At 60.1% G+C, this 14,960-nt stretch overlaps 1 protein-coding gene and 1 long non-coding RNA gene across 5 annotated transcripts in view; one reads left to right on the top strand and one right to left on the bottom strand.

Annotated features, from left to right (window-relative positions):
• The window catches only part of RAPGEF1 (Rap guanine nucleotide exchange factor 1), a 146,994-nt gene extending 132,400 nt beyond the window's left edge, over positions 1–14,594 (top strand). For all 4 annotated transcript variants that reach the window (XM_068552132.1, XM_068552129.1, XM_068552130.1 and 1 more), the window contains 11 exons: positions 65–140; positions 2,999–3,083; positions 5,028–5,120; positions 5,973–6,158; positions 6,972–7,056; positions 7,195–7,289; positions 8,718–8,796; positions 8,913–9,014; positions 10,230–10,327; positions 11,438–11,566; positions 11,954–14,594. In XM_068552132.1, coding sequence (XP_068408233.1) covers positions 65–140; positions 2,999–3,083; positions 5,028–5,120; positions 5,973–6,158; positions 6,972–7,056; positions 7,195–7,289; positions 8,718–8,796; positions 8,913–9,014; positions 10,230–10,327; positions 11,438–11,566; positions 11,954–12,104 — 1,179 coding nt within the window. In that variant the 3' untranslated portion in view covers positions 12,105–14,594. The remainder of the gene's footprint in view (positions 1–64; positions 141–2,998; positions 3,084–5,027; positions 5,121–5,972; positions 6,159–6,971; positions 7,057–7,194; positions 7,290–8,717; positions 8,797–8,912; positions 9,015–10,229; positions 10,328–11,437; positions 11,567–11,953) is intronic.
• On the bottom strand, positions 4,222–5,042 carry LOC137769944 (uncharacterized). The gene is made up of 3 exons (XR_011075106.1): positions 4,993–5,042; positions 4,699–4,805; positions 4,222–4,587 (listed from the first exon to the last, which is right to left on the bottom strand). It is a non-coding gene; the product is annotated as an uncharacterized lncRNA (long non-coding RNA).
• Positions 14,595–14,960: the final 366 nt, after the last annotated feature.

Here is a 14,960-nt window from a genome sequence, read left to right on the forward strand (position 1 = left end):
TCCCTAAACGGACTTTCTTACAGCTGCATTCTGCTTCACGCCCTCCTTTGCTGTGGTTTTGCAGGGCGACGACGGACCAGACGTCCGGGGAGGATCTGGTGACATCCTACTGGTCCACGCTACTGAGACGGACAGGAAAGGTAAGGCAGCGCCGGCCGCGGTGGCCTCTGTGCCAGAGCTCCCTGGAGGGGGCTGGTCCCTCTGAACCGAGACATTGCTCGGCTCCACTGCCCTGCCCTCTCCTCTCCTCCAGCCCTGAGCCGGTCAGAACAGCAGTCCTGGTGCTGCTGGGTCACCGTAGGGAGTGCCCACATGGGGGACAGGTGACCCGCATTCAGAGCCAGACCCTCCGCTTCCCAACCCCCTCAGAGTGTGTCCTCTGGTGGTGCAGGGTAGTGAGGACCCCAGGATCATCAAGGGGGCAAGTTTCAGGTGCAGAGTCCGGCACCTGGTAGGTGCTCCACAGACGGTACCTTGAGTAGCGACACGTCCAACGATAGTGCTAAGATTACGTTGATGTGCGGGTAGCTTTTTACGCTTTTCCTTATACTTTGCCCATTATATTATTCCAGACCGCTGGATTGGGTTTCCTTTATTCCCCTCTGGGAGCTTCCTGGGGCAGAGGTTCGGTCAGGAGCATCCAGTCTTCCAGCAGCGTTCCCTGCACAGGACAGGGTTCCCCACTCTCAGCGCAGAGACACCCCTTCACGTCCTGATCCTTCGAGAGGGCTGGAAAAGCAGGGCCTGTTTTCTGTTGGGTGGACTCTGCTGGCAGAGGAGCTGTCTTTCCAAGTTGTGTTCTGGAAGGAGGAGGAAAAGGAGGGGCTGTAAGGCCGGTGCCCGTGACCTTGGTCAGGCGGGAGGGGCCTGCAGTGCACACACCCCACAGCTGGGCCCGGCCTCTCCCCGCACACACACTTCCTTTTTACGTTTTTTAAGTTATTAAAAAGATGATGGAACAGCAATGTTAAAGTAAGGTGTGTAGGAATTAAAACACCCCAGTCATGAAACCCTAACCCACCAATTTCATTTCTGTAAACAACCTGGTCCCTATGTTTTTACAGCAGATTTCCCAAAGTATGTTACACAGATGATTCTGGGAATTTTTAAATTATGAAAGTAGTACAAAAATAATTGTTTGCATTGCTGAAAATTTGAAAAATAGAAGAAATGGCTCCCACAAGCTCACCACAGCCACGCTTTTGCCCTCCGGGTTTCTTCTGACCCGGGAAGAGTGCGGTCCTGGAGACTCTGAGTTTGAATCCTGGCTGTGCGTTCTCAGGCTGGGCCACTGCTGGGCACGTCCCTTCTCGGCCTCAGCTGACTCAGCTTTGTGAAGAGGTTCAAAGTGCCCAGTGGGTGTGAAGACTGAGTGAGTTGGCGCATAGGAAGTACTCAGGGAGTATCTGTTTACATCCCCCAGGAACAGCCCCTGCTCTGCCTTCAGTAAACCCTCCGTGCCGGACAGGTCAGAGCTCCATCCTCAGCCTGGCATGAGAAACAGCTCTCATTTTTTGTCCAGTAGTGAAAGGCTGAAGTGGGAGCTGGCCCCAGTTCTCAGCCCTGAGCAGTAAACTGCTGATCTGCCAGGTGCAGCCGGCTGCGGCCAAGGCCAGAGGGAGCCCTGTAGGCGGGGCAACCCGAGGACCTTCCAGTCGGTGCCGACCGTGCCTGGGAGAGGAGGCTCTGCTGCCCGCTGGGGCTTCCGCTCGGTTTTATCAATGGAAAGATTTTGAGGCTCCAGTCATTTGTCCCTGGGATGGGCGGTTGAGGTAGAGGCCCTGGGCCACACAGCAAGCTCCTTGGGCAGGTGGCTTCCTGCAGACCAGAGACCACACCAGTGGCTGGGAGACCCCGTGGCTCAGGGGGTGCAGCCTTGGACCCCTTCTTCCAGTGGGCCTTGCCCTCCCCTGGACCCATCTCTGCTTCCTTGCCCCTCTTTGAACAGAAGCCCAAATTTGACAGTGAGCTAGGTGGGCTTGGGGTCCAGGAAGGAGCCTGAGCCCAGCACCGCTGGCCCCCTGCTGCAACTCCAGTCCGTGAGCTTCCCTCACGGCACCGCTCCGCCAGCGGGGTCACCCGAGCACGCCCCAGATGCAGGCTCCGGTGTTTCTTTTCCTCTCGTTGTCCAGGGGGTGAGCAGCAGGGGCGGGGACAGGAGCCAGGGCTCTGCAGGGCTGGGCTGCCCAGCCGGAGAAGCAGGGTCCTTGACGTTCCTCCACCCGATGAGTTGTGGGAGGAATGAGAGAAGATGGGGGAAAGTGGTCTGTGTCCAGAAAAGAACATTTAAATAATGTGTGTGCATGTGCTCAGCTTCACGGTGAGGACCACAGACTTTGGAGCCGAATCAGGACTCGAACCTCAGCTCCAGCACAGAATAACTCTGAAGTTCACAAGCCTGACCAGGTCGTTTGTCTCCAGGAGGGACCTGCATTTAAAACATGCCCCCTCTTTTTTCCTTAGTGTCGGAGACTGCATGGTGGGGAGGGTGTGTCATAGCCATAAATAAACGGGTCTGTTGTGAATGTGGAAAGGTTGGGAATCCCTGGCTAGAACCAGCCCCTCCAAAGGGAAGGAGAGGCGTTGGGCGGGAGCTGCCAGCCCTAATCCCACGTGACTTCCAGGCTGGGCTCCTCCCAGCGGGCCCTGCCCTCCCCTGACACCGGAGCCTGCACTCCTGAGTGTCCAGCAGCATGCCAGGCTGAGCCCCTTCGGCCTTTTCTTAGGTCTCTCTCACTACGTGGAAATTCCCAAGATTTTTGTTCCTGGGCCCTGCCACCTAAAGTGTTACCTATGATTTAGCTTCAGAGTCCTGCTGATGAGTTTGAATTGTATTCTCTATGCCCATGATGATTAAGACTCTGTGAATCATCGTCTTCCGGCAAACAAGAAGCTCTCAGTGTGTAATCAGAGGTGGCATGTACTTGCAGCAGGTGTACTGCCTGTCTGTGCCCTGCGCCAGTGGCAGGCCTCACTAATCAACTGCTCTTCCCTCCAGATCTGGTGTTGTACTGTGAGGCCTTCTTGACCACCTACAGGACCTTCATCACCCCTGAGGAGCTCATCAAGAAGCTGCAGTACAGATATCCTTGCCTGTGCCTCAGCCCTGGCGCCACACCTCTCACTGCACAGAGCCTCCTGGAGCCGGGAGAGGGGCCTTCGTGCCCACACAGCCCTCGCGCAGGGAGCTGCGGGCAGGAGTGATGGAGGTGCTCAGCCCAGCTCTGCCGTGGCCCAGCTTTGGGACCTCAGGCAAGGCTTCTCTGAGCCTCGTCCCTCGTCTGTAAAAGGGCTGAGTGACGTTATAGGAAGTGCCTGGAACACAGGGTGCTGCCGAATGGCAGTTGTGATCACTGGGTGATGCTGGGAAAGAATGAGAAAGAACTGGCCCACGCTGAGAGGTGGGGGGGGGGGGGGGGGCGGGGTGTGCGGGCCCCTGCGGAGACCCAGGGCACTGGCACCTGCAGCTTTGCGGAGCTGAGCCCCAGGGCATTAGGGGTGATGGGTACGAAGTGCGCAGGGTTTGAGGGAATCAGGACTCCAGAGAACAACCTCAGGGGCAGGCACGGCCACTCCCCCAGATGGCAGACCCAGCAGTGGACGGAAACTCCACGTCCACAGCACAGTCGCCTCCTGCCCCTCGACCACATCTACCCCACGGGCTCACCCTTTCAGATACGACTCCCCACAGCAGTGGCCAAGGAAGATCCCGAGGCCTGGAGGGACACACTTCCATTGCCTCTTTCTCGGGTCCAAACCTGCCCATCCTGCCAAGGCTGAGGAGCTGCTCTTCCAGCCCAGGGTCCCTGCTCTCAGCGTCCTCCTGCGTCACAGCCCGTGACTGCCATCTGCTGGACAGCCGCTGTCCCTTGGGGCAGAAGTCCTGAGTCCTCCCAGCTCTCCCACCCACTCCCGTGTGCCCGAGCCTCCTCTGCCTCCTGCCCTCCTCTATCCCCTGCCCCCCGCCCCTCGGGGCCCTGGTCCCTCGGAACTGGACGGCCCCCAGGTGCAGAGACTTCGTTCCCTCCCGCCTCACACCTTCAGTGGCTCACCGGCCTGGGTCAGCGAATGATAGTAACTCACACTTGCTGAGAACGTCCTGGTGTCGGTTATGATGCTGAGCGATTGCACGGGTAATCTCGCTCCGCTGTACCATTTTATACACACATCACTACCATTTGTTATGTGGCACCATGATATTATTTCCTACTGTGTAATTAAGGAAACTGAAGTTCAGAGAGGTTAAGTGACCCGTCTGGCAGCTTGGAGGGAGAGCGCCCCCCAGGCCTCTCTGACTCGGCACCTCAGCATCTGCCCTGCTTGGCGCTTCAGGCATGTTAACGGACATGTTGCAGCGTTGAGATCCTGGGCGCAGCTGGCTAGTGGGTCCTGTGTGCTGCCGGCCCTCGGCGCCGTCCCTGGTGCATGGCTTCTTCCTGAGAGCAGGCGGTATGGAGCCATAGAAGTGTCTGGAGGCTTGGTGAACACGAGGGCAGCAAGAAGTCGTGACCCTCAAGGTGGAACCCACGGCCTCAGGGAGGAAGTAGCCAGGTGTTTGAAGGGCAGATGTGCAGGCAGCCTCTGAAGCTGTGGAAGGGTGATGGGAACTCGTGACGAGAGCAGAGGGAGACCCCTGTGGGGGGCTGTGCGCCTTCCCCAAGGACCCGGGGATTTTTAGGGCAAGTGCTTTCTGACCACCTTTCTCTGCCTGAGCTCAGCGATGCAGCCTTCAGCGTTTCAGTGGTCACAGGAACCTTGGGTTGATCCCAACAGAGAGGCAAGCCTGGGAGCGCAGGGAGACGGTTCTGCAGGCAGGAGAGGGTGGTGGTTGAGAACAGTCCTCGGGGTCAGAGAGGTCTGGGCTGAACCTCACTTTGCAGCTCCGCCACCCCGCACAGGTCCTCTGCCCTCCCCATGCCCTTGTTCCCAGGGTTCGCTCAGGGAAGGGGGGCTGGAGGAGGGCAGCCCTCCCGCTCACTTCCCCGTCCCTACCTGTGAGGACGGTTGTTTCTTTAACCTGCGCCCACGTACGAGAAGTTCTCTCCTTTTGCTGACACATTCAAGAAGCGCGTCAGCAAGAACACGTTCTTCGTGCTGGTGCGGGTGGTGGACGAGCTCTGGTGAGTCCTTCCGCCCGGGGGATGGTGGCCGGGGGTACCCAGCAGGCCGCGGGCATCTCGGGGTCCCCGCCGGGGCACAGGCTTCCCCGCAGAGATCTGGGCCTCCTGTCACATTTCACCTGCATCTCCTGGGCTCTGTGTCCACAGAGCCCTGCCCAAGGCCCTGGACAGGGCTCACTCCTGCCTGCTTTAACATGACCCCTGGGGAGAATGGCTTGTCCCCTCAGACCCGCCCTGGCCCGGCCCAGCCCTGATTTCCTTGTGGGGGCCATCCCTCTGGCATGTGGCTTAGACCTTGGCTGCCCTCCTCATCTTTCCACGGTCCCCTGACTGAGTGGCATTTGCCATTTCCAGTCATTTAACAAACACAATGCACAAGGTCCCTTTCCTAGGTCTAGAGAGCCCTTGGTAAGGAAGCCACCCAGGCCCCGCCCTCAAGGTGTTTACCTTCTGCTGGGGGGTGGCCTTAGTGATTACGGGGTGGGGCTGTGAAATAGTGCGTGTTTATAGAATACTGTGCAGGGGCGTCCCAGGGCTGTCTGGTCTGTGGACAGGAGCTCCCCTGGGGCAGGATTTGTCTCCATAGCCCAGGCCGCAGCATGGTCCCTGGTGCTTATCCAGTGCCAGCGACCATCTGCTGAGAGAATGGCAGTTATTTTTTACCAGTGGGACCACTCCTGGCACTCTGTAGGATGCAGACAGCCATCCCAAGACCTTCTCTGGCTCTCTTCCCACGAGAGGTTTCCCAGCTCTGCTGGTGGGTGTCTCAGGTGTCTTGAGGGGGTTCTGGACCCAGTGGCAGCAGCCCTCTTCTTATGCTTGCCCCTCACCGCATGGCCCTTGGCCCTTCAGCCTAGTGGAGTTGACGGAGGAGATCTTGAAGCTGCTGATGGAGCTGGTCTTCCGCCTGGTGTGCAGCGGGGAGCTCAGTCTGGCCCGTGTGCTCCGGAAGAACATCCTGGACAAGGCGGAGCAGAGGAGGCTGCTCAGGTGTGCCGACTCCGACCAGCCCCTGGCGGCCAGGGGCGTGGCAGCCAGGTGCGCCGCCCGCCGCCGCCGCCGCCGCCGTCGTCGTCGTCCCGGGCTCCTCCGGGCCCTGCCTCTGCCGAGGGCCGTACCGGCAGCCGTCGCTCCATTCCCTTTCCTTCAGTGCCCCCCTCCCCGCCCCCGGCCTCACCGCCTCACCTCCCGGTCCTGCCCGGGCCCTGTGACGAGGTGCCTCAGGGACAGCCCAGGGGTTCCCCCGGGGCTGGGCCTCTTCTCCAGGGTTACGTTGTATGACTGATCACCGCTTTAGTAGGAAGTGGGGCAGCAGGGCGTGTAGGGGCTTACCAGGACAGGGGACAGGAATGCCTTTCAGGCTGTGGTCAGCACTTCATTCTCTTCCCGGCGCTAACGTGGCAACTTAATTCTAGCCGCCCCCTGTGCCACCCTGACCGTTCCGAGAACCTGTGTATAGGCTCCGCCTGTGTAGAGGTTCCACTGGCCCTCTCCCGAGGCCATGGAGGTTTGTTGATTTATCACCTCTGTGTTGGCGTCGCAGCTCCATTACATGGCACCATCTTTGTTCCCACTGGGCCCTGAAGTGGGGTCGGGCTGTGCGTTCTCAGGCAGATGGGCTCGCGAGTGGAGCCACCGAGCCTGCCGGGCGGAGGCAGGGAGGAAGGCAGGCCCCGTGGTCCCAGGGAGACGAGTGCGGGCTGGTCCTGACCCGCCCCCGCCCCGCTGCGTGGCCTCCGTGCTGCTGTGAAGCAAGTCGTGTTCCCTCAGCTCTGAGGCCTGAAGTGCGGCCCCCACCCAGCCCCCGCCGTCCCGTCCACTGACCACTCATCTCGTGCCTCTGTCTTCCAGGCCCGGGACCTTGCATGACTTTCACAGCCATGAGATAGCCGAGCAGCTGACACTGCTAGATGCCGAGCTCTTTTATAAGATAGAGGTATGGGCACGCGTGGGGCTGGGGGAGGGCTGTGCCCGGCCCCGGTGAGTGCTGCTGCTTGTCGCCGAGTGAGAGAAGCCACCGCGTCACAGCAGAGCCAGAGGGCCCAGGCTCTATCCGGTCTACCTGCTTTTTCAGATTCCTGAGGTTTTGCTTTGGGCAAAAGAGCAGAACGAGGAGAAGAGCCCCAACTTGACCCAGTTCACGGAGCACTTCAACAACATGTCCTACTGGTAAGAAGGGGCCTCAGTGCAAAGCACTTCTGGATGGGGGCCTATGTGTCCTTCGCGGAGAGCGCCCACGGCAAGGAGAAAGAGGTGCCCTTTCATTCCTCCCAGCTCCGTCTGGGGCCCTGTGGGCATTCGTTGTGAACCAGAGACAGGACAAGGGCAGGGACAGGACGTTGGAAGGGGCCACCTGGGGGGCGGGTTGAGGAGGACTCAGCCGGGATTTATTAGTAATGTCTGTCTGCCATCGCTGGCGGCAGGGGAGCAGGTGTTAAACTTGCCATCCTGCACTGGCCGTTGCCAGCCTCCCCACTGCCAGGTGGCCTCAGGACTGAGCCTCACGCTGACTCTGCCTGAAAGAGAAGTAGAGCAAAGGAGTGGCTGTATTAACACTTTTATTTAGCCTTCAATTCTTAAAGCAAAGTGAAGCCCAAAAGTGCATTTATGTTGTAACATACAGCAGAACTGTTGACGCTGAAAGATGCGACTCAAGGGTGTCCACGGCCTCTCGGCCTCAGCAGAGGATGGTTGGGTGTGGCGGCCAAGCAGTCTCATACCGACCCCGGACACACACACACACGATCCATCCCCACCACCAGGGAAACGTCTGTTTTTTTAAGTGCTCTAAGGACTGCTCTTTGGAGGAGAATTGGGTCCTCTCCCCCTTGCGCTGCTTCTCTCTGCACCACAGGAAGCGCTTCACTCGTCAGCAACACGTGCTCAGCGTAGCAGCCCGGCAGAGGACAAGGTGGTTTCCAGGGCAGACAAGCCGTGCAGCCCTGAGCACGGCCTCCAGCCCCGCCCCTTGCTGGGCCCGGGGGCTCCAGACACCCCCCTGGGGCCTGCCTAGGAGGAGATGCGGGTGGAGCCCCTTCAGAGCCCCGGTGCTCAAGGTGGACTCGGTGCCGGTGCCCTTTAATGGGTCAGAAGAGGGGCACGTCCTCTGGGTGACGGGCGGTGGCCCCTGTGAAAGCACAGGGGGTCGAGGCCACCGTGAGGTCCTCGTGCAAGGCTGGCCTTTGGCTTTGGTTGCTGCTAAGTTTCTGAGAGGTGCCCTCCCTCGTGGCCAGCAAGGTGGCCTCTTAGCCCACACGCCCACTCGTCCCTGAGCTAATCGTGAGGCCACTCACTGAGCGTTTCCAGCCGCCGTGGTGCTCAGGCTCAGCGCTCGCCGGGAGCGCGTCCATCCGCACAGTCAGAGGTCCCAGCCACTGGATCTCTCTGTGGCCTCTTACCTACCCCTGGGATGCCACGAGCTCCTTCAGAGCAGAGACAGGGGTACACCTGGTGCCTCGTGAGCCCGGGGCACTCCGTAGGCACGGGCTTCTGGCCAGCTGGTGCAGGTGTCCCCGTCCCATTGCCACCAGGACCAGCCAGAGGCCTGAAGAGAGACGGGTCAGCTCAACTGTCTCTTTCTCCCCTTGGTCCGTGCAGGGTCCGGTCAATCATCATGTTACAGGAAAAGGCCCAAGACAGGGAACGGCTGCTCTTGAAGTTCATCAAGATCATGAAGGTAACTGTGGGCACCCTCCCCAGAGCCTGCCACAGGAGCCCCTGCCTGCCCACCCACCCGCCCATCCCTTCCCGCCCACCCACCCGCCCATCCCTGCCCCCACCCTCTCTCTGCAGCACTTACGGAAGCTGAACAACTTCAACTCCTACCTGGCCATCCTCTCGGCGCTGGACTCGGCCCCCATCCGCAGGCTGGAGTGGCAGAAGCAGACCTCAGAGGTGGGCGGCCGGGAGGGCAGCCGGGAGGGCAGTTGTGGGACGCGAGGCCCGGCTGTGGTGGGACGTGTTCTGCCCCGCCCTGCCCTAGTTTCCTGTCTCTAATCTCCAGTCACTGGGCCCTGCGGGGCTTGGTGTCAGCGAGTGCCGGGGTTGTCACGCCACGTCACGTCCTGCTGCCTGTACCGCAGAACCGTGCCTGGGTCCCAGCTTCACCTTCTGCTTCCTGCCCTCGACCCAGGCTTCTAGAGGGGCTCCTTTGGGTGCGGGCCGCACTAGGCATTGGGATGTACTCTGAACAGGCTAGACCCGTTATTAGGTGGAGCTCTTCAGGGCAGGTACTACAGGGAGAAGGATGGGGATGGGGTGCTGAGCAAGCATGTGAACGAGGAGTCTGGGCCGGCCTGGGGGTCAGGGAGGCTCCTTAAGGAGGTGTCGATCACACCATGACCCGAATAGGAGCTTCCTGGGAAGGGAGGGGAGTTCCCATCAGAGGGGACAGAGGCCAGCGTGGCCACATCACTAGGGAGAATGGCTCTGCATCACAGGGGTCTTGGGGGACCTGGCAAGGAATTGGACCTTTATCTTTGGGTGGGTGCTGCTCCTGGAAAAGAGACAAAGCCCACAGGGCTGAGTGTCGCCTGGGCTACCTGGGGGTCGTCTCATGGGGCAACACAAAGGGACAGTTATGAGACAGTGGTGTATGGAGAAATGGGACATTCACACCAGCTGCTCCAGAAACACATAACAGGCCCTGAGGAGGCAGGGAAGGCTTCCTGGAGGAGGTGACACATCAAGGCGAGAGGCACATAACAGGCAAAGGGGCAGGACAGGCAAAAACCCCACCCACGCTGCGTGCAGGAGCAGCGAGCTCACCCGCCATCCCTGGTGGACTCTGCCTTGAGGGCGGTGAGGTGCGAAGGCAGGCTGGGGGCCGGGAGTGACATGGTCCAGTGTGTGCTTTTGAGGTTCAGGCGGGCTGCAGCGCTGAGCACAGCCAAGCAGGAGCCCAGCTTGAGGTCCAGCACACGGGGCGCTGGCTGCTCAGAGACGCGGTTCTTTGTCGGCACCGCGGCCCCGTGGGCCACTTAACCCACGGAAGGCCTGGCCTGCCTGCGGCTGGGGCAGGGCGGGGTCTGGCTCTGGGTTGGTGGGGTGGGGGGGCTCGGTGCCCCAGCGTCGGCGCCGTGCTCAGGGACTGCGCCTCCCTCCTGCCAGGGCCTGGCGGAGTACTGCACGCTGATCGACAGCTCGTCCTCCTTCCGCGCCTACCGGGCCGCCCTCTCGGAGGTGGAGCCGCCGTGCATCCCGTACCTGTGAGTACAGCCTCCCAGCTGGGTTTGCCCCTCGCCTGCTCCGGGGAAGGTACAGTGGGCCCCCGTGGAGAAGCCCTCCCTTAAAGGTTTCCAAGCCAGACGTTTGTGCTTCTATTTGAACTTTAAAAATAAAACATGCGCCTTGTTAAACAATTTCAGTGAAAGCGGGGTCCAGTGAAAATGGTTCAGTCCCCCCGCCCAGTCCTGCTCCTCCTCCTTTCTTCCCCCCCATTGGCCAGTGGGCTTGTTGAGGCGCACGTGTGGACAGCCGTGCAGCACCTCTCCTCCCCCCGCCAGCGGCAGCGTGCTATAGTCCCGCTGTCCTCAAGCTTAGCTGCACGTCACAACCACCAGAGGGCCCTCCGGCCACCCCAGGAACCCTGAGACTACTTGGCGTGAGGCAGCTCAGGGAGCGTTTCCCCAAGTGTGGGCCACGGACTAAATAGGTATCTCGCCAAAAAGAATCCCATGTCACGTAAGCCTGGGAAATAACAGAAAACACTGAAGCTAAACAGTTTTGTGCGGGACTCACCGGACCCCTTAATATGCTAGTGGACGGCGGGAATCTCCGAGAGAGACAGGAGACAGCGCTGTCCCGGGCTGAGTGTGCGGCGGCACGCCCCTGGCCTCCACGCTCCGAAGTGTAGGTCTTGCAGCCGACGGCCCTGCCGTGCTTCCTAGCCTTCCTACCCCGGCCGAGCACGGCACCATTCCCCAGCCGGGCTGCTTGGGTGGGCGTGGCTGTGCCCCTCAGGCTGGGCTCTCCCTGTGCAAGAACCGCCCCCACTCGCCACGGGGCTTCGCGCCCTGTTTGATGACAGCGTGTGACCCCCCCACCCCACCACTCAAGTTCAGGGTGGTGTCATTCTTTCCCGTTCATCTGTGACTTGTACCGGAGCTCTGCTGGGCTGGGACGGCTGTTGAAGAGACTCCGTAGCAGGTGGGCCTGAGCCCGCTTTCCAGAGGCCAGAACCTGAGTCAGGAATTCGCGCCTCCCCTCCCCGCAGACGCGCTTGTGGGTTTGGCAGCTGCTCGGGCTCCGGCTCGCCCATCAACCGACTACCCGCCAGGTCACCCTCCAGAGTCTAACCTGCTTCTCCGTCCTTCCAGGGGGCTCATCCTGCAGGACCTCACCTTCGTTCACCTGGGAAACCCAGACTATATTGACGGGAAGGTGAATTTTTCCAAACGGTGGCAGCAGTTCAACATCCTGGACAGCATGCGGTGCTTCCAGCAGGCGTGAGTGCTGCCGCCCTGAGGGACCGGGCGGGCGGGGTGCACTGAGCCGAGACCCACGGGGATCCAACAGCTTCCAGCGTGGCACAGGGCCTGCACCCAGAGCTGGCCGCCAGCTTGTCCTCCGCGAGCCCTGGCCCTCCTGACTCCAGCGCAGTGGGGTCTCCCCGGGACCTCGTGCAGAGGGGAGCCTGGCTGCAGGGTGCTGCTTCGGGAGCCCTCGCACAGAGCAGAGCACAGCTCTGGGGTGCAGCTCACGCTCTGAGCGCCAGCGTCACACGTGGGCACCCCTGCCCCGTGAGTCTGCTGGGGCGGCACACGTGGCACCTCCAAGGGGTCTGGGGGCCGTTTGGCCCACACTGGCTCTCACTGGCCACCTTCCTCCACCAGGCATTATGACATCCGGAGAAACGACGACATCATAAACTTCTTCAACGACTTCAGTGACCACCTGGCTGAGGAGGCGCTATGGGAACTCTCTCTGAAAATCAAACCCAGGAACATAACACGGAGGAAAACAGACCGGGAAGAGAAGACCTAGGAGCAGGTGCCGCAAGCGAGGAGAACTCGAGAGGCTCAGAGGGCCGCTCCGAGGCCGGAAGGGACTTTGGACCTGTTACGTGGCGGTGGCACGTGTCCTGGCCTCAGAGCCACCGGGCCCATCCAGGCCGCTGCTGTGCCGGGCAGGCGTCCCGAGCCGCAGCAGCTTCCTGCCCCTCCTCCGCAGGAGCAGACCCCCAGCCCGGGGGAGCCAGCGGGCGGTCTCACTGCTGATTTGTGAACTGGGGGTTGGGTTTGGTTTTGGTTTCTGCTTTCGCTCTGTCTTCCGCTCTCCCTCTCTCCCCTCCCCCCAAGCCTGGGAGCAGCGCAGGGACTTCAGCAGCAGCCCAGGAACGGTGGGAATCTTCTGAATCTCCTGAAATGACAGATGAGTAGAGGCCCAAGGACCCTCGGGGCGGGGGCTGCTCTCCCCGTGACCTTCAGTTGGGTGGGCAGAAAGTAGAGGAGACCCGGGGAAGACTCCTTTCACTTCCCGTGTCCTACTTACTTTTTAAGTGGAGGATGGTGTGAGCTTCTCACCTGGCCTAGAAGGGTACAGCAGGTGGCCTTTCAGGAGCCCTGGGGCTGGTGCTCCCGTCGCGGTACTGGCCCGCCCTTGCTGGGTCACGAGCAGCAGCCGTGGCTGTCATGTTTTCGCCCCTTCACTTCCTCTGCCCCGTCCCACCGGCCCTCCCCATCCTCTGGCACCGTGGGAGCTGGGAAGCAGCAGCTGGAAAGGAAGGACTTGACCATCCAAGAAACACACTTTATCTGAGCTGGGGCCAGTAGCTCTTGGTGAGTTAATCCAGAGAGAGGGGAGAGGGGAGGGGCATCTCTGTCGGGGGGAGGGCCGGCAGCCCCCTCCTCTGTCGCTTGCCGTGTGCCTTAAACTCCATCATCTCCTATCCGTCCCGCCCTGCGGGCTCCCCTCCTCCCTTGCGCTGAGCCTGGTGGGCCCAAAGGGGCTCCTCTTTGCTCATCAGACCTTCTGCCAGCCTGACCGGCTCTCAAGTGGGAAGGACAGGGTGTCCCTGCGAGGCCAGGGGCCTGGCGCAGAGGCGCCCCCTGGGGTTGGCGGCCACGGCCCACCTGCCACACGGCAGCGAGGCGCAGCGTCTTCAGGAGCAGGTGCTCTTTCCATCCTCCTCCTTCAGAACCACTCCCGCTGCTGAGGTTGACAATCTGAGGTGAGGTCTGCAGGGGCTCTCCACACCCACTGGCCTCCGTGCCAGCCAGACGTGGGCCTGCGGGCAGGCTGCCATCAGAATCCGGACGGCTGCCCCCAGGCCGCCCGCCTCCTGTTTTGTTCGTTTTACATAATTGAGAGCTCACGTCTCCTGGGTTTGGGACTCGGGCAGGTGAACACCAGGCTCAACCCGGGCTTAGCCCAGTTTAAACAAACAGAACGAAAGAAAAAAGTAGAAAGCAACATCTGTTAACTGTTTAAAGAAACAGCCACGTCACTTTGAGTCCTTCATGGGTCTTTGAACAGCTTTTATCAAGAAGCTGTTTGTCCTGTGCACAGAGGGGAGGAAATCTGTGAAATGTCAGTTACGACCCCTCAGGCAGCGATCCCGCGGCAGCGGGCGGAACGCGTCACTTTATTATTTAAAAAGAGTGTGTGTATAGAGTCGCTGGTTATGAACAATATTGTGTGTGGGGTTGGGTTTTAGTTTGTTCCCGCTTTTTTAAGTCCTCTCATTTCAGTCTTTCCCTCCTTCCCACCTTCCTCCTGGCCTGGCCCTGCTCTGCTGCTGCCGCTGTGTGCAGCCGCTGTGTGCTCAGGGCCCACGGGCTGTGTGGACTGCGGTTCCCTGGGGCCTCCCTCCATAGGCGGGCAACTGCCGACGCCGCGCTTCGGGCTCAGCGTCCCAGCCGCGAGCTGGACGGGGCTCGGGGGCTTCACCGTCCCTCAATTCAGAACAGACCCTGCACCCACACCTCCCCTCCTTGCTGGGAGCCGTGGCTCTGAGCCGAGGCACTGGGCAGGCAGTGCAGGTGGACAAGGGGCCAGCGTGGCCAGGTGACCCTGCATGAGGACAGCGGGCGCAATGTGTGTTTTAACTTATTGGCTGACAGGCTTCCCCACCTTGACCTCATTGAGACATTCTGGCTCTGGGAGTTGCCAGCCTGGCTGTGGTTTGTCTGTCTCAGGGGCCAGATCAGGTGTACGAATCAGTCTTTACGACAAAGACACCCTCGGGAGGATTCGTTCCCTGCAGAGGCAGCTCTCACCTGCAGGTGTGGGTGGATCAGGGCAAGGGCAGGCACGCGCCAGGGCTGAATTAAACCCCGATTCTGAGCAGCGCCTCCCTCCCACGGCCCCGCGCCTCCCCAGTGTTACGTTGTAATATATCCCCGACTAACCTGGCTGATGGTGGCATCTTCCTGCAGACATTTCAAACCTGTAACTTTTATATGAAAGGAAAATAAACACAGATGAAAGCTGTGGCCACCTGTGTACCACATGCCACGTGTGTCAAAGTGACAACTGAGCTGTCTCCTTTCTGTGACCTCCTCGTGGGCTGGGCGCCTGGCAGGTGCAGGGGGTGTTTGGGGGGGGGGGGTCTTTTGTCCCCATCTCTGTGGTCCCTTCTCTGTTCCCCAGTTTCTCCATCTGGAAGTGGGGGTAATGACAGCTCTACCTTATACAGTCTGTGAAGGCTCAGCAAGTTATACCTGGAACAGTATCTGGTGAGCTGTCACCACTATTGTTACTTAGCATATATTGAGTACCCAAGCACTTTGCAGGCAGCTTTACCTCACTGAATCCTCTTAATTTAAAAATCATACAAGTGAAATACTACAACTATAATAAGTACTACAAAGAAGAGGTACTTAACATTAAAGAAATTAA

The sequence above is a fragment of the Eschrichtius robustus genome, chromosome 10 (assembly GCF_028021215.1).
Source record: "Eschrichtius robustus isolate mEscRob2 chromosome 10, mEscRob2.pri, whole genome shotgun sequence".
NCBI classification, from domain to species: Eukaryota; Metazoa; Chordata; class Mammalia; order Artiodactyla; family Eschrichtiidae; genus Eschrichtius; species Eschrichtius robustus.